General features: G+C 35.0%; 1 protein-coding gene across 5 annotated transcripts in view; it reads left to right on the forward strand.

The window, feature by feature from the left end:
* LOC306844817 (potassium voltage-gated channel subfamily KQT member 2-like) overlaps positions 1-15,676 on the forward strand; it is a gene marked incomplete at both ends in the record, with an annotated part of 41,194 nt that extends 25,518 nt beyond the window's left edge. Inside the window, 9 exons of one of the 5 annotated variants that reach the window (XM_079377200.1) lie at positions 386-454; positions 636-665; positions 1,476-1,702; positions 3,432-3,479; positions 6,539-6,556; positions 8,705-8,813; positions 9,272-9,403; positions 13,157-13,280; positions 14,954-15,676. In XM_079377200.1, coding sequence (XP_079233326.1) covers positions 386-454; positions 636-665; positions 1,476-1,702; positions 3,432-3,479; positions 6,539-6,556; positions 8,705-8,813; positions 9,272-9,403; positions 13,157-13,280; positions 14,954-15,676 — 1,480 coding nt within the window. Of the gene's footprint in view, positions 1-331; positions 455-635; positions 666-1,475; positions 1,703-3,431; positions 3,480-6,538; positions 6,557-8,704; positions 8,814-9,271; positions 9,404-13,156; positions 13,281-14,953 lie in introns of all 5 variants that reach the window. The other 4 variants (XM_079377202.1, XM_079377201.1, XM_079377203.1 and 1 more) reach the window with 4 other exon arrangements.
* Between the last annotated feature and the right edge of the window lie 3,419 nt (positions 15,677-19,095).

The following is a 19,095-nucleotide window of genomic DNA, read 5'->3' on the forward strand; positions in this document are numbered from 1 at the left end:
TTATTTGTTAGTGATTTGAATAAACCTCCCAGAGTATTTGGTGCATCATAAACTTCAAGTTTACTTCTCTGTAATCATCTTATATATTTTCTTTCTGTCTTTTTCTGTCTGTTTAAAAAGTCATTATATCGTGCAAGAGATTGTTAGTTGTGTCTAATCTATATGTATAAATAAATACACACATATATATGCAAATTCCTGTCTTTTTCCTGTACATTCTCTCTCTCTGTCCCTCTCACAGTCAGCGGTGTATTTATTAATAGTAGCTTGTTAGTTTTTTGTTGATTTTTCTGTCCAAAGAAGCTTCCAGATTTGCATAAGCATTGCGCAGCATTTCCTCTTCACACATCATCCGTGTGCCAACAGTCTCTGTGTGTTTTTCCAGACTCATCCCTCCTCTGAACCAGCTCGATCTGCTGAGAAACCTCAAGAGCAAATCCGGCCTCTCCTTTAGGTGATAGAAAATGGCGACTTTAATTTCTGATTCTCTCAGATGAATAGTTTACGTGTTAATGAATTGCATTGTGCCATTTCAAGCTAAGTTAATACATTTTTATATTTATTAGATAGTGTTTAGTTTGTGAAAGGACTTCTATCATTGCATTAAAAAAGTATGATTTTGTTTTCTAACACAGGAAGGAAGCTCAACCAGAACCCTCTCCGAGGTTAGTAAAATTATGTGCGCTGTACATAGAAATTATCTAATATTTCTCAGGTACCACAGATGTTAAATGTGAGTTGTAATGCTCTCTTTTGCATGCATCATGTCCGTTTGGGTGTCATCAGTGCCGCCAGCGCAGGATGTGTTTCATGGACGTTGTTTGTGTGCAAATATTTTGCCAGTCCATGCGTGTCCACATCAATGGACACGGTGTGTGTGTGTGTGTGTGTGCACATATATTAGTTTGACCTTGTTTGTGTGCAGACAGATGTGTGGCGTTTAATAAGTCAAATGCACATGAATACATCCGCCCACGTTTCAACAAAACACTGAAACACATGTTGTGAAGACAGGAAACACTTTATTATAACCTTCATTGACTTATATTTAGGCTTAAATATTGTTTTGATTGTAATGACTGACTCTTGAATTAATTAAAATTTAATGTGCACTCAAGGTGGTTATGCATTGCAAATTTACTCATATTTATGCATGTTTCAAGACATTTCTCAGATATATTTAGGGTTTTGTGAAATAAACATGGAATTACTTTCATAGCCCTGCAATCATAATAAATGAATCAACATCCTTGATATGTGTCAACCAATCAGAATGTGTAAAATGGTTACATGAATATTACCAAATCAGATAAAACTCCTGGGTGAATGTCAACTTATAGTGGAGTTTTCTAACTTTTCAGATAATTTTCAGTAGTTTTTGAGTGTGCTTGACACAAGTACTTTTTCCTAACATCATAACTAAAGCATCTGCAAACCCTCAGTCTCTAACTTCAACACTCTTCCACCCTTTACAGTCAGAAAGTGAGCCTGAAAGAGCGTGTGTTCTCCAGCCCGAGAAACTCCGCAAACAAAGGGAAGAACTCTCCTCAGGGCCAGCAGGCCCTGCGACGCTCTCCCAGCGCCGATATCAGCATTGAGGACAGTCCCTCCAAAGTACCCAAGAGCCTCAGCTTCTATGACCGCAGTCGAGCCAGACAGGCCTTCCGCTTCAAAGGTGCCGCATCCCGCCAGAACTCAGAAGGTGAGGGAAAGCAACCCGTTCCTGTGCGCTTATCCGGTGTTGCCTTCTGTATCTGTCCGCTTTGGTCGTGGTTTGGTAGTTGTAGGATGTTACATTTGTTACAGAAAGTTTCATTCACAGAATGCTACAGAATAGTAGTTGAAGAATGTTGCATTTGTTATAGAATGTTACATTGACAGAATGATACAGAGTGGTAGCTGTAGAATGTTACATTTGTTACAGTTGTTACAGAATGTTTCATTCACAGAATGCTACAGAATAGTAGTTGAAGAATGTTGCATTTGTTACAGAATGTTACAATGACATAATGTTACAGAGTGGTAGCTGTAGAATGTTACATTGTTACAGTTGTTACAGAATGTTTCATTCACAGAATGCTACAGAATAGTAGTTGTAGAATGTTGCATTTGTTACAGAATGTTACATAGACAGAATGTTACAGAATGGTAGTTGTAGAGTGTTACATTTGTTACTGAATGGTACCGAATGTTACATAGAATGTTACAGAATGGTAGTTGTAGAATGTTACATTTGTTACAGAATGTTACATAGACAGAATGTTACAGAATGGTAGTTGTAGAGTGTTGCATTTGTTACTGAATGGTACAGAATGTTACATAGAATGTTACAGAATGGTAGTTGTAGAATGTTACATTTGTTAAAGTTGTTACAGAATGTTTCATTCACAGAATGCTACAGAATAGTAGTTGTAAAGTGTTACATTTGTTACAGAACATTACAGAATGTTACTCATCACAGTTAAAAGCTGTAGATTCAAATGCAACAAGTAACAATCATGAAGTGCAAGACCGTCATTATAGTTTGTATATTTGAAGTTACAGTAGATACAATGTGAAAACTAGTGCCTGGTTGAGGAATTATACACCGGTTTTGTGTTTGAGATTGTTTTAAACTGGTTAGACATGTCCACGTTCACTTGAATAAGTCGCATTGAGATTTGTAGAAGAAGGCATGAAGACAGAAACTAGATTAATTTTATATAATCCAGATTCAGAATCAAGTTGCACACATCAGGATTTTTATTCTGTCTTTCTGTTGTGCCATTGCATGTTATTTTTGCGGTGTTGTATTGTGGTCGCTGTAATTATTTCTGTCTGCGTAATTTGTGCATATCAAATTTATCTTAGTATAATCGAGTCACGTGTTGCTTTTGCTGCTAGTTTTTTTTTTGTGGAGAAACTGAAAGTTCTTGAGTTGAAGATTATGAGCTAATTATTTTATTAGCTAAAATGTGCTATTAATTTATGTAAGCTATTTAAGATAAGTTAGTTTTATGATTGGTATGAATGCAGTATATGATTTCATGGCATATATTATGGCATAAATATATATTATTTTATATACCAATCATAACATTTGGCCGGAATCGTTAGGCTGTGTGTTGGAATATTGAAATATAATTTATTAAAAAGTCTGTGCTTTGGTTACACTTTCCACAAAGTGCAAATTCACTGCTTATTTTAAAGCAAGTGGTTCTTAGAATCCTTGACCTTTCATTTAATAATGAACGTTTCAGATGACTAAATATAAAGGCAGTCAGCTATGAAACTTAATCAAACTATTTGACAGAATCAAGTGGACGGCAGCTTGTGGAAAGTTGACCTTTTGTAATCCATGTGTGTTTTTATGATTTTCCCCTCGTTTTTTCTGATGAATGTGGATCCTGATGCTGTCCTTTCCATTTCTATGTTGGATGCTGATGCTAAAGTGCTCATTGAGATGCAAGAGGAAGATTTGAGACACAGGAACTCTCCAGGTCAGGCAATCCAGATGGGTTGGGCTTCCATTCAACCACTTAAAACCAAAGCACCGTATTCAGTCAAACTAACCAGCTTCAGTCTGCAAATACATGCTTCGGGTTTGGTTTGAGCTATGATTAACATTTTACTTATCTTACATGCTTTCTACAAATACATTAATTGAGCAATATCACTATATGGACAAAATTATTGGGACACCCCCATATTTGACTACTTCAGTAATTTCCATGAGAACAAATCTTAATGTTTAAGCATATAATGATATTCTAGGGAATTGTGTGCTTCTAATTTTATATCAACAGTTTGGACAGGACCCATTTCTATTCAAACATGACAATGGCTCTGTGTGTAAGGCAAGGCTTAAAAAGAAATGATTGATTGAGTCAGTGTGGAAGAACTTGACTGGTCAGCAGAAACCATCAGTGTGACTTTAAATGCAGACCTTGAGCCAAAAACTCATCACCAAACACAAATGTCTTTATAAATATATGGGTACAGTCATTTTAAACACTTCCAAAACTGTTGCAACAGAGATGGAAATATAATTTTTAAATACATTAATTATGATTCCATCTTTGTAGCCACAGTTTTGGAAGAGCCTTTTTCTGTTCTAAAGAAGGGGGTGTCCCAATACTTTTGTCCATATAGTGTATGTGCAAGTCATTGGTGTTTGGTGATGAGCTTTCGGCTCAAGGTCTGCATATAAAGTCACACATTTCATTTTGAACATTGCCTTATACAAGCTGTTGCTATAAAATTAGAAGCACACAATTCCCTATAACATCATTTATATGCTTTAACATTAAGATTTGTATTAAAGTAGTCAAACCAGTTCATTAGAAGAGGGTGTCCCATTATTTTGTCCATATAGTGTATCACACACAATCATACTGTTGCTCTGAATATTAACGTGATTTCATTAGTCCAGTTTAATTCCTTATGTGTTTTAATTGGGTTTCATTCAAAGTAAAGCTCAAGGGTCTCTTGACTAAAGCTCTCACTTATACAGCATGCTAAATGTATTTATTAAATTATTTTGCCCATTTAAAGCTACAGTATGTAAGATTTTCTGTTCTTGAATGACTGCATATCTCTCAAGACTACTGGGATGAATTTAAAGAGAGACTCAATTGAGCATTTTTATGGCACAGCATGAGTAGTATTATTGTTGAAATGCTTTTCATTAGTTGTGAAGGTCAGATATATCTCTATTTAAGGATTCAGCTGTCTTTGGGACAAATCCGCTAAAAAAGGCCACCAGCAGTCAGCTCAAATTCATCAGTCAATTATGTCAAATGTCACGTGATCATTTGATCATCATGAAATTTAGACATATGTGCATACATGTCTTTAAGAGGCAGTGTACCAAATTTAGTGTATCTCAGCCACTAGGTGGTGCTGTAATAAGCAAATGTTTCTAACTCAAGAACCATACGGGGTCACAATACAGTTTTGATTGGAGAAATTTACACCATTTTAAATTTCCTTAAAAACAAACTTTTCAAATTTAAAATTGGTCTTTCATTCTGTTTAACATAAAATTTTCTTACAAAAAAACTTAATCGGATCATTTTAAAATATCTGATTGTTTGGCAGACTTCAGTCAATACAGTTTTCAGGTGTATTATTGGTCCATATAGACTAGTAATCCTGTATCATGTGAACACAATATGCAAACTTAACCAATTTTGGTACACAAAGACACCAGAACAATTTTAGGAGATGCTCCAAATTTCATGAAATTGCGCCTAGAAATGCTACAACTGGGAAGCTTCGTATCTCCACCACCCCTTTTGATTGAGGAAGCTGATTAAAATTTGGTTCATTTCCCCTTCGATGCAGAGTACATCACAGCAGTCTGAGAATATGCCAGTCTGTAAAGTCTGTCCACTATTCTTTCTGTTTGATTTTAAACAATGAAAAATATATGTTAAAAATCTGATGTGTCCTTCTGTTAAAATGCTTGCATGTTTAAGATATCTTTGAAAACCTTTAGCAGGATGAGCTGTTTTTTAAAGTTGTTTTATTATGCTCTAAAATTAAATAGTTTTTAGTTAGTACTTTTATTGTTACATTTTACTGTACATGTGAACCTTTCTTTAAAAAAAAAAAAAAAAAGCTAATTAGTCAGTGTTATCAGTCTAATAATGCTACTAAAGTCCCATAGCCTGTGAAATATATGCAATGTCCTAAAACATGCATATATTCATAATTATTGATTTCTGGCTACAAATTTGCCATTTTAGCTACAGTAACAGATTTAAAAACAACAAAAACTGAAGTCAAATGACATTAAAATCCAATCAAATCCCTGGTATATTCCAGAACGCAACATTTCATATTGCACTTATGTTTTTTACTCTGATGTGCATGAGATATTTTGTGGTGCAACTAAACCTTCTATATTTCATGTTGTGTATTTTTAAAGATTTTTTTCATGTTCTTTTATGAGTCATGAGTTTCTTTAATAGGAACAGTATATTAATGATTTTCCCCTTCTTTTCTCATTTTAGTTTTGTTTTTAGAAACATCCAGCAATTTCAGCTAGTAATGCTGTACTTCTGTTTAGTTATGATGCTGTAAAGTTCATGAAATATCTTGCTGTCATCTATAAATTGCTATCAAGATATCAGATGATTAGCATATTATAAAGGCAATGGAAAGTCAGAGATAACCTTGTGATTGCTAGAATTTCCACCTGATGTCTTGTTAGTGTGCAGAAGTCAATTTGCACCTTCATTTGAATGTCATTTCATTGTATTTAAAAACTGACACTCTTTGAGTATTTGTGTCTGAACATTTCACTTCGTGCAAGAAAGAGTGTGTGTCATTTCTCTGAAGGTGAATCGTGAAGCTTTGGATAACTGCACAACAAAATCTGGCTTTAGAACTAAATCTGGTTCACCTACAGAGAATTTACAAGTTTCAGAAAATTCTGAATATATTTTATTTTTCATTATTATGACCATTGTTCCTTGAAGCTACAGATTTTAAGCAAATCTGTTTTGTTGTTTTTGTAACTTTATTACCATCTCTCCTCCCCAAACTATCGCAGCAATTGAAGGGTTAATCAGTAAGAGATTGTCAAACAGGAGCTCGTTTTTTACCAACATTAGAGCTAGTGCTAGTGGATGGCTGCAAACTTTGCTCTTTTACCTGCATGTGAGGAGAACTAGTTAGTCCTGAGAAGGAAAAGTTAATGCAATGAAGACCACAGAGCTGTGGAACAACTAGTCAATCTCATTTAACTTGTCAGACTGTCATTATTAACTCGAGGGTCTGGAGCCGGATGGTTGTTTTAAGGCTCTGTGGTTTATTTGGCATAATAAGCACAGGTAGATTTATTTGTACGCACCTGTCCTGTGCCAGATGGCCTGTGCTAACTAACGGGAACACGGGAGAAAGAAACTGTGACCCAAAATGACAGATGCAATCAGCGTTTTGCATGAATATAAGAAAATGGGCTGGTTAGTGTTATTTAAAGGGACAGTTCACCCTAAAAATGTAAATTAGCTGTTACAAAATTAGATTTACTCACCCTCAGGCCATCCAAGATGTAGGTGCCTTTATTCTTCAGTAGAACAATAAAGAAGATTTTTAGCTGAAATCATGCTCCATGGTGATTCATTGACGTGCATTTTATTTATTTTTTTTATCAAGGAGCATAAAATTAGTCCCCGTGGCTCCTGATGATATATTGAGATCTTGTGAAGCGCAATGATCGGTCTGTGCAAAAAACTGAACATTATTTACAACATTACCTGTCATAGGCACTGAAAAACACGGGATAGTCTCTTTTCATTTTAACCTATAGGAAATGGATTGCAGCTTTTACGACTTTATTCTCATTTTTGTGTTTTTGCCATTGACTTGCATTTTAGGAATCACCAAGGGCCACAGCTTCAGATAAAAAGACTTTCTTACTGCTCTACTGAAGAAAAAAAGCCACCTATATCTTAGACAGCCTGACGATGAGTAATTTAACGGCAATTTTTCAGTTTTGGTTGAACTATCGCCATTACTATCCACTAGTGTTAATGACTCTAAATCAGTGGTTCTCAACCGATGAGAGTCGTGAGTTATGACCCAAAAGTTAGTTACAGATCTGTTTTGATAAAGAAAATACGACCTGTATAATATTAAATGCTGGTTACAGGTTTGGCATTCAATTGAGAACCGCTGCTTTAAGATTGAAGGTAGTTTAGACGAGTCCAGCACTGAGGTATCACTGGTTGAGTACAAGTTTAACCAATTACCAATGCTCTAGAAAATCATTTAAAACAGTCAATTAAATTGATAAAGCATTTCAATATGGTCATTAACATATTTGACAGTTGCCTCAGTGCTTTATTAACTCATTCACTCATAGTCAAACACTTCATGTCAGTATTTCTACAGTCAGTCTGCTGAAAGAATTATTCATTTAATTGTATGGCAAAGTTCACTGCTGTTTGCTTTTACAGCAGCCTCAAAAAACAGGTTTGGACTTAAGCTACACCTAAATGTGTCTGAATGTCACTGCATTAGGCACAAAATATCAAATCTGCACAATTTTGCAAGTTGTTTTTTTTTTCTTCATAACTTGATGCTTGATGTAGCTGTAGTTCATTAAATTAATTATGTTTCACTAACGTTTAACAAACACAAATACTTATTTTTCAAAGTACATTATTGGAGAGTGTTTTATCAGAAAATATATTTTTTTTAATTAATTGAATTATGCAATTTATATGCAATTTTTTCAAAAGATATGCAATTTTTTTAAATTTATTTGTAATCAGTTTTCTATCAATTTCAGTGTCTGTATTATTCATTTATTTATCATTTTAAACCAGCTAGCATTAGTGAAATTTGTAAGCAATTTTTCTATTTTATTTTTTTGTGTGTCCTTATGTATTTATTTACAGTTTTTAAATGATTTTAAACCAATTTATTTAACATGTTCAATTTAAATAGCTCTTGATCTAATTCAGTTTAACTGTTTAAGTGTCCAGATGTGTTTTGGGGTCACTGTATGGCTTTGTTATTCTTTGGGCCACAGTTGTCTTGGATTCCCTGTGATGCCCGTCTCGTAGCTTTATAAAGATAGCATTGCACTGACCAGTCTGATGTGGGATTGAGCTAGTTAACGGCTGCAGCGCTGCTAAGTTTAGGTTTTTGGAGGGTTTAGGGTGTTTGTGCACTAACTCCAGAGTCCTGCTGTCCGTGTTGTGTTTTTTAGAAGCCAGCCTTCCTGGAGAAGACATTGTTGATGACAATAAGAGCTGCCATTGTGAGTTTGTCCCTCAGGATTTAACGCCGGGACTAAAAGTTACCATCAGGGCCATGTGGTAAGCAAAGATGAGACAGGCAGCATCCATCAGACGAGTAATATTATTGATAAAACTACAGCAGTCTGCATCACATAATATTACCTCATAAACTCAGTCTTTCCTGAATGTAAGTTACCAAACGTGTTACATTCAGTCTTTTGAATCCTTCGTTACATGCACACTTTCATTGCTCAGATCATGCCAGCGACTCTTATGCATGAGATATTTTGAATATTGAAGGTCAGTATCAAGCCTGAAAAAATAGATCAGTGTCTGGGACTCAGTTATGAAGTAAATCTCACAGAAACATGTTCAGGTCATGTTTTACTGCAAGATTAAAAGTAAAAATAAAACTTGATTATATTTTTGGGTGAAATATGAGCTGGACATGTTCTCGAAAGCTTCTTTGAGATGCATCCTTTATTTGTGTGTACAGTGTTAAGTGTGATAATGTGTGTGATTGCTTGTCCCTGCAGCATCATGAGGTTCATGGTGTCCAAGCGAAAGTTTAAAGAGAGTCTGCGGCCGTACGACGTGATGGACGTGATAGAGCAGTATTCGGCCGGACATCTGGACATGCTGGCACGCATTAAAAATCTGCAGTCCAGGCAAGAGCAGATACAGCTGCTTCTCTTTCTCTGTTCTCCTCACACCGTCGGACATGACAGTGACGCTTGACTCATACATACTAGACAGTGTTGTGTTGTGTTTTGCATGGCTCAGTTTCCTAAACGTCTCTCACTGGTTTGGTGTTCATATCCGTCAGAATCAGAGCTATCCTCACATGTATGTATATGATACCCAAAAACCGCCTCGAACGCTGTCTTCAGTGGCTTTTGTGTTTAAATGCCTCCACTGAGAAACATTATCTACATTTTCATTTATTAAGATACATTATCATGATATTTTAGCAGTTCAGAGCAGCATATGTGGGTCAATAATGATGTGGGACTTAAATCTATTAATTTATTAATAACTTTATTGTCAGGTCATATTCTGAAAACCTTAATGTAGGATTTAAATGTGAAATTTTGAAGTAGGAAGACTAAAATTGTATTTTCTTGTAAAACCTACTCCAATAATCTTTGTTTTATTTACAACTTTGAATTACTTTTGATTTTTTTCAGTGGTAATACCATCATAACTGTCAGAAATATCAGACCATTTTTATGAAATTTTGTTTTCGAATCATAAAACCCTAAGAAAATGATTCAGAAATGTACGGTATTTGTAACAATATTTTGATTTATTTTTTAGCCTTAAAATAAATTTGAAAATATGTTTAAGATTTATACACACAATATAAATCTTAAATATATGAAATCTTTAATATATGAAAGATTTTATGTTTTTATTTTTATTATTTATTATGTAAATTTTTACATGCCATAAAATTAAATCTTTCATGCTTAAATATTTTATCTAATAAAACATTTTCATTGCATCTTGACTGCACAAATATAAACATTTTTATATTTTACAAGGTAAAAATATTTGTACAAATATGAATTTCTGAATCATGAATATCAAATTTTCTCTGATAAAGAACATCACATTTTGATCTAATAAAATAAAAAAAATGTGTGTATAAATCTTAAACATATTTTCAAATTTATTTTAAGGCTAAAAAATAAATCAAATTAAATCAAAATATTGTTACAAATACCGTACATTTCTGAATCATGAATATCACATTTTCTTAGGGTTTTATGATTCGAAAACAAAATTTCATAAAAATGGTCAATGGAAATTCATATTTGTACAAATATTTTTACCTTGTAAAATATAAAAATGTTTATATTTGTGCACTCAAGATGCAATGAAAATGTTTTATTAGATAAAATATTTAAGCATGAAAATTTTTATTTTATTGCATGCAAAAATTTACATAATAAATAATAAAAATAAAAACATAAAATCTTTCATATTCATATCTGACATTAAAACATTTAAAACAGCAAAAAAAGTCATTCGATTAATTAGATCAACTGATTGAATATGAAATATTTTATTATTTATTAATGTATATGAATAAATACATTTTAAATTATAATATTTTATTAATCTTTTTAAGTCATTAATTGAAAGTTTGGTTGAAAATAATATTAAAGCTTCTCAATGCCATATGAAACCAACATATTGTTCAGAAATATATATATTTTATATAATAAAAACTTAATATTATAATACTTAAAGCTGAAATATTTTGTTATTTTATTCTATAGTTTATTATTATTTATTAATATTTTTCTTTGTATTTTTGGAGTTACTAAATTAATATTTGGTTGAAAAATAGTATTAAAGTTTTGCAGTGCCATATAAAACCAAAATGATCATCGTGGACCCATGACACTTTAAAAAACTGTACTTTTAAGTGTACATAACCTGCTGCCTACATACTAATCCAGCACAGTCACATCCGTCTTGTTTTAGGCCAGTCCTCCTGTGTGAATAAATGAATGTGGTTATGATTTCCACTCAACAATAAACGTGGATCACACAACTATAATACATTATCCATTCACCACACTCACTTATTTTATTTTTATTTTCTCATTTCTAATTTGCACATACTTGACCTGTACATACATAGTTGTCTATATTATATATTGTGTTTCTGCTACTTTGTACATTGTCTATTTGGTCATTTGTATATTATTCTTTTATAATCTGTGTCCTGTTACTGTCTTTCTGTTGCACTGTGGAGCTTCTGTCACTACAACAAATTCCTCGTATGTGTAAACATACCTGGCCAATAAATCTCAGTCTGAATCAGAATCAGAATCGTTCTGATTCTGATTCTGATTTGACATGTAAATACATTCCTGCTTATAAATAAGCACACATGTTGAAAACATTACTGGCATACTTTCATCCCATGTTGATCGCTGACAGCAAGTGCGAGAGCTTTTTACGGTAATGTCTGGAATATATTTGGAGGGTTTGTTGTTGTTGGTTTGGGTTTGCGCTGCTTGTGTCACGTCATTCTGCATTCTGCTGTCCTCTACTCTATTTGCTTTGCCAGGTTAGATATGATATTGGGTCCTCCGGGCCCCAGCACCCCTCGTCTAAAGAAGTGTACAACCAAAGGAACCAAAGAGTCGCCCCAGTTGTCTTCTAGGTTAGGACATCTCCCGGGCCTGCGTTAGATCTCTCTCGCTCCAGAGACCAACCAAGAAACCTGCTTCTGTTTCAGACTACATGGCTAGTAGAAACTGAGCTATACCTAAACAAACTAGTCTATTATTGCAGCAAGCCTGAACGCTCCGGGGGCTTCTGATAATCAGCTCCTAATTCACTTCATGACCTTTGTTTGCTGTGACCGAAGGCTTTTGTAGAGACGTTTAGTCGAGGGGAACCAAATACCACATTTCGGTGAGTTACTAGTCATGTAGCTGAACTAAAACTGGTTAAGCTAGTTTGCCTGCACCGCTGTGTGGAGATGAAGCGTTGCGGCAGCAAGAAGCAGCAAATGGAGATGCACATGTCTGAATGGTCTTTAATTTCATTTAGCATCGCTGTTTTTGTGTATGCATGTCGGCATGTTGTTTTATTCAGGCATGTCACATGATGCACAGTATTTTTTCTTCATGCTTGATTGATTCCCACCGATCTCTTTTTTTAAAGCAGCCAAACAACACATCCGATGCCGTATTTAGACGGAGTGTCTCAGATCAGACGCACCCCTGCTAGTGTAGTCCATCAGCTTTGGATAATGTGTCAGATGTGCAGCTCATACTGTAATATGCAACTAAAGATGTGATTTCACTTCGACACATTGTTCAAAAGTGGCAAATATCAACAGAAAACGTCCGTCTGGAGGGCCTGACACTTTCTGTCCAATCATCTCTGTCTGTCTGCGTGTGGACACGCCCCCTCATTATCATATCCCTCCCTCTGCATGCATTCATTGATTTCCCACACTGCTTTGTGCTTTAAGATAGAATACATGGTGTATTATTTCTTAAAGTTGAGAATTTATACATCTTTCATATGAATGTTATTATTCTAACAGCTCAGATATATAACAATGTGATAAATGAACATGTAAGGGAAATATATATTTGATGCATCAAAATATATCAAATAAATCTTATTGTAAGTATAAAATGATATTAATATTAATTATATATATATTTATATATATTCATGTTATAAATATATATAATATTTTTAAATCTACAATTTAAAAGAAAATCTAGTGTATTTAACAATTTGTGAATATGAAAAAATTTATTTCTGTGTTTCTGTGTTTAATGGATCACTGGTTGACATATTTTCTCCTAAAACAGATTTATTTTTTTATAGTTTGACTCTGAGTTATGAAGTTTTTATTCTAGATGTTTCATGTGTTTAATTAGAGTCGATCAGATTGTTGGTCGAGGTCCTTCAATAACAGACAAGGATCGTCCTAAAGGAACCACGGATGCAGAGCTGCCAGAAGATCCCAGCATGATGGGACGGCTTGGGAAAGTGGAGAAACAGGTCAGTCACACCTGCTCACTGATTGATTGATTGATATATACATATTATTATTGTTCAATTTTGCTACTGATAGAAATACATTTGAAGTGATTCTTTATATGACTTTTTGAATTCACTCGTGAGAGAATTAATTTTAAAAGCATGATATAAAACATTAAGAGGTTGTTTAAAAAACAAAATAAGAAAACTAAACACAATAACATATGTTTAAACTTGTTTCTGAACACCCATGTTTCTTTTTAATGTTAAATATAATTTCCTTTTTTAAATGTTAAGTATGTTTATGTATCAAATTATTTTTTAATCATAATTATAATGTGTATTTTATGTATTAAATAGTTTTAAAAATAACCAAAATGTGTATTTTATGTATTAAATTATTTTATCATAACTTGAAGGTTTAATTTATGTATTAAATACATATTTAATCATAATGAATAAGTTAATGTATTGAATTAACTTTTAATCATTACAAAAATGTTATTTTATGTATTAAAATTGCTTCCTTTTTTAACATTATTTGGACACTCTTTGAGAGATTTGCTATTATATTTATTATATTAATTATCATGAAGTAAATCTAATTTATGAGCTACATAGGCCTACCAAAAAAAAAAAAAGAAAAGAAAAAAAGGTCGATTGGACAAATAAATGCAGATGCTCCTGTGAATATTCAGCAATATTTTGGTTAATTTTCAAAGAACAAGTTTGTTTAGGCATCTTTGACTAGTGCAGTATCATGGCGATGAGCTCACTTTAATGTGATTCACCCATAATAACCAAAGGCCAGATTTACTAAACAGGGCAAATTAGTGCAAGAGTGCAATGGGTGTGAACATTTCTGCAGGTGATTTACTAACAATACGCAAATTAAAGAACACAGACACAACATCTCATTTACATATCGACCAACGCAATGTACCAAGCGCAGCACAAATTATCATAGTCACAAATAAAGAATAAAGAAGCCACAGTATGTTGGAAAGAACCAGTGGCCAAAAAGATGAAGGGCTGCAAAAAGTTTTGATAGACCTGGACTCCTAGTTGAGGGTTTCAAGTCGTCTTTTATTTCCTGAAGCAAATTAAAAATAACATGGCTTGGCAAATGATATGTTCGTAAAATGTGTTCTTCTGGCATTCCAAATAAATTAATACATGTGGAAAAAATCCTCTTCCTTTTACCAGCGCAAAAATAGTTTAAGACATGCTTTTTTGGGGTGTCAAATAATGGTGCAAATACAAGTAATTTGATGATGTTAGTAAATCGCGTTGCATGATTCATTTGAATACTCTCCTGCCATAAATTTTGCGTTTGAAAGGAAAAACTCCTATAAATGCATATTCAGTAAGGTCAGGCGCTAAAATAACTGTTTTCAAGCTGTTCTGAGATTCTGAGAGATTCGGGGTGAGCAGAGCTCATTAGCATTTAAAGGGACATGCACCGAAACGGGTCGCTGTCAACAGAGCTGTTTTTGACAGGGTAAAAAGGGTGTTGTTTTACACTACCATTGAGAAATTTTAACCAAATTATGTTAGACTTTTCACTAATACCTTAAAGAATCATATCAACTTCTGAAAAATGGGCATCCGATGACCCATTTAATGCCACAAGCTGTTAGTAAAACTGGTGTTTCTAAGGAAAAACAAAAAATCAGATCTTCCTTCTTTTTTAGGTGATGTCAATGGAGAGAAAGCTGGATTTCCTGGTCAACATCTACATCCAGCGCATGGGCATCCCGCAGTCCGAGACGGATGCTTACTTCGCCTCTAAGGAGCCAGACCCGGCACCGCCGTACCACAGTCCGGTGGAGCACATGGAGAAGAGCGGCTCCATCACCAAAATCATCCGCTCCAGCAGCTCAGCGGGCCAGAAGAACTTCGACCTGCCGCCATCGACATGCATCAACCACCACTGCCCACCCTCCACATCTTGGCACCTTCACAGCCGCCCCGAACCCGCTCAGAGAACGTCACCCATGGGTGACCCCTCGCTAGTGCGCATCCCACCACCTCCGGCCCACGAGCGCTCATCCGCAGGCCACAACGGAGGCTCTCGCGGGGCGGGACAGCATCGTGCATCACGGGGCGAAGATGGACGCCCGCTGGCTCTTTCCCAGCAGCAGGCCGGAGCCGAGAGCGACACATCTATATCCATCCCCTCGGTGGACCACGAGGAACTGGAGCGCTCCTTCAGTGGCTTCAGCATCTCGCAGTCCAAAGAGAACCTGGATTTCCTCAACAATGCCTACTTCAGCGGCGTGTCGCGCTGCAGTAAAGTCAGGCCGTACATCGCAGAAGGTGAGTCGGACACGGACTCCGATCTCTGCGCCCCGTCGCCTCATTCTGCCACCGGAGACGACGCTTACGCAGACAGAGGATGGTCCGGCCCGAAGTAAACCTCACGAATCTGTGATTCGACCGTTGGCAAACGCGCACCGGACTGCATTTGCGTGTTTAAAAAGCAGCGTTTCGCTTCGGCTCCACTGGCGGAAGATGCAGTGGAAACGGCAAGATGCAGCGAAGATGCAATGCAGTGTCTTCTGCGAGCTGAGCACTTGCTTATCCATCAGGTCATGTCTGGAGAAGGACAGATTTTAACGTGAGAGACGATGGAAGAGTCTTTAGCATTTCATTTGTGACCCTGGACCACAAAACCAGTCATAAGGGTCAATTTTTTTAATTTATAGATTTATACATCACCTGAACGCCGACTAAATGAGCTTTCATTGATGTATGGTTTGTTATGATAGGACTATATTTGGCTGAGATACAACTATTTGAAAATCTGGAATCTGAGGGTGCAAAACAATCTAAATATTGAGAAAATCTCCTTTAAAGTTGTTCAAATGAAGTTCTTAGCAATGCATATTACTAATCAAAAATGAAGTTTTGATATATTTACGGTAGGAAATTTACTAAATATCTTCATGGAACATGATCTTTACTTAATATCCTAATGATTTTTGGCATAAAAGAGAAATGTATAATTGTGACCCATACAATGTATTGTTGGCTATTGCTACAAATATACCTGTGTTACTCATGACTGCTTTTGTGCTCCAGGGACACATATGTGGTGCGTTTGCGTCTTTAAGAATGTCTCATTGATTTCGCATCGTCAGCTGGTTAAAGGGATCCTTCACTCAAAACTCTCGCAAACATCCTGCCGTTATTTACTCACCCTCATGTCGCACCAAATGGTATGACTCGCTTTCTTCTGTGCAACACAAAAGAAGAAGTGTTTTCCAAACAAGGACAGATTTTGCATCTGTCAAGCTCCAAAAGGACCAAAACGACACAAAAGCACCATAAAAATGTCAAGAAGGTACATTTACGCATTTGGCAGATGCTTTTATCCAAAGCAACAATGCATTCAAGTAGGGCTGCATGATAATGGTTAAACAGTTATTCTCAATTATTTTGCTCAAATAATACAGTCATGGTTAGTAATAATTTCATTTTATTTATTTACTTTTTACATTTCATCAAAATCACTGTACTCTGACATAAGCCCAAACCAAGAGAATATCAACTTCCATAATTCCCATACAGCAAAAATAATTAAATTAAAGTAAAATGTTGAAATATATTTCAAAATATACCAATAATCGTCATTATGATTATTCATTGTGCAGCCCTACATTCAATACATGTTGTATAGTTTCTTGCTTTCTCTGGGATTCAAACCCAAAACCTTAGCATTGCTACAGGAAGCCTAGTTTATAAAAAAGGTAACTTTTTAAGTTAACTTAGTACCATATTGCAAGTCTTCTGAAATTATAAAATCAGTTGTTATTTAATGATAAATGACATGAGGGCGAGTAAATAATGAGAGAATTGAGATTTATGTGATTTATCCCTTTAAATCATGTCTCTGTAGTACCATGTCGTCCATGTTCACTTGTGAATGTACTTTACGACAGCTTGTGAATCTTAAAACATCTCTAAACCAGGTCACTTAATGTTGATCACAATATTCCCTTAATTAATTACCATGGTTAGGAAATTCACTTCAAGTACATATGAAATATAAAATATCACTTTCTCTCAAGTTCACAGTTTTTTATTACTCCCTGAATTAATAATTTGCATGTCAATAAATTAGGAATATTTAGTAAATTGTATATTTAAAGTTAATTTCATACTGCAAATTAACAGCTTCTTGAAATAATGATAAAAAGCCTATTTTCTGCCTTTTCTTAAAGATGCTAAACCCTCCAAAGCAATTTCTAAAACTATTTGTGTAACAAAAAAAAGTATCCGTTTAATAATATAATATGTCTGCTTCACAATCATTCAGCATACATAAAAAAAATCATCTCATTTTCTAAAATCATGAGGGCCAGGTGTAGTATAAAGTTGAACAGTTTGTTAGTTAATTGAATCTCGCTCATGAAACAGGGAAAAGTACTCTTTTGAATGCACTAATTTACTGAGAGCACATGAGAAATGCACCGTGTCGTTTTGCCTTGTTCTGATGTATTTGATGTTCTGTTGCCTTCTGTAGTTTGTTTTATTGGTTGAAACCAAACTGAACAGAAATGTCTGTATCGAGACCGGACAGATGACCGGATTTAACATATTTTTCCTGTATCAACCGTATGTGTTCTACAGCACTTCACACATGCAGACTGCACATCTCCAAAGAGGATAGTTTGTTTACATCATTCGTCTTCCATCTCAGTCGCCACAGTCTTTCTCTAATGCTCCCTTTAATGCTGGTCATCTGCTTCTTGTGCTGGACACATGATGGACACCGGGGCTAGTTGTCACACGGTGATTTATTTTTTTATTTTTTGGTGGACTGGTTTATTTACAGACAAAATTCTAAAAGTCTTGATTACAAAACGCTGTAGCTCAGGAAAAATATAATTTACATTCATGCATTTGGAAATTGCTTTTATCCGAGGAGAATTACATTGCATGCAAGGTTTGCATTTTATCAGGTCATGCATTTGCTGAGAAATCAAACTTTTGAAAACAATTGGTGTAGAATTTAACACTTTTCACTCCGAAGTTGCTAGTAAATTTCACAAATAATGACAAGGAATTGGCAAGTAGCATTGAATTAAATGTGACATTTGGAAGTATAGTATTTTCTTGTAAAACATACTCCAATAACAGCACTTGAAAACTCATTTTTACAGTGTATATGGGGCATGTTGTCACGCTACTACAAAAGGAACCTCCTGCAGATAGTGATGTTAAAAACACATTTGTTTGAATTATGTAATACTATCTAAATAAAACACAGCAACAAACCAACAAACACAAAAAAACATTGGTGTAGGCTATTTTCAAATCATTTTTAAATTTTTTTTTGCCATGTGACAACTAGCCCTGGTCACACCGAGTTGAATGCAAAAGGCTTAAAATTCAGCAAAAGCAGCAGAATTAATTCCTGGATTTATATAACATACAATAATTACATAATGTACAGTCAGAATACTGTGGTAAATGACCACTGAACATCATTTACCCCAACAGACACACATAGATGTAAGTCATTGGTTCAGTTGGGTCATGTGGCCGTTCTGAAGCTGAAAATCACTTACAAAAAAGTACTACGTCAATACCCTGGTATTCTTTGAAGTACCTTGGCGTTCCATGTAAATACCATGACTATGGTATTCTCTACCGTCACTGTACTACGGTAACACCACAGTACTTGTTTGTAAGAGACAGTTGAGTTCTGCACATTCAGTCCCAGTGAAGTGATTTGAGCTGAATATCATCACAGCTGCCTTGCTTGATTTCAATTTGTTTTCCAAAGAATCTACTGTGTTTTGCTAAATTGCTTTTGGTATCTTTTATA

Source organism: Barbus barbus (genome assembly GCF_936440315.1).
Source record: "Barbus barbus genome assembly, chromosome: 25".
NCBI lineage: Eukaryota > Metazoa > Chordata > Actinopteri > Cypriniformes > Cyprinidae > Barbus > Barbus barbus.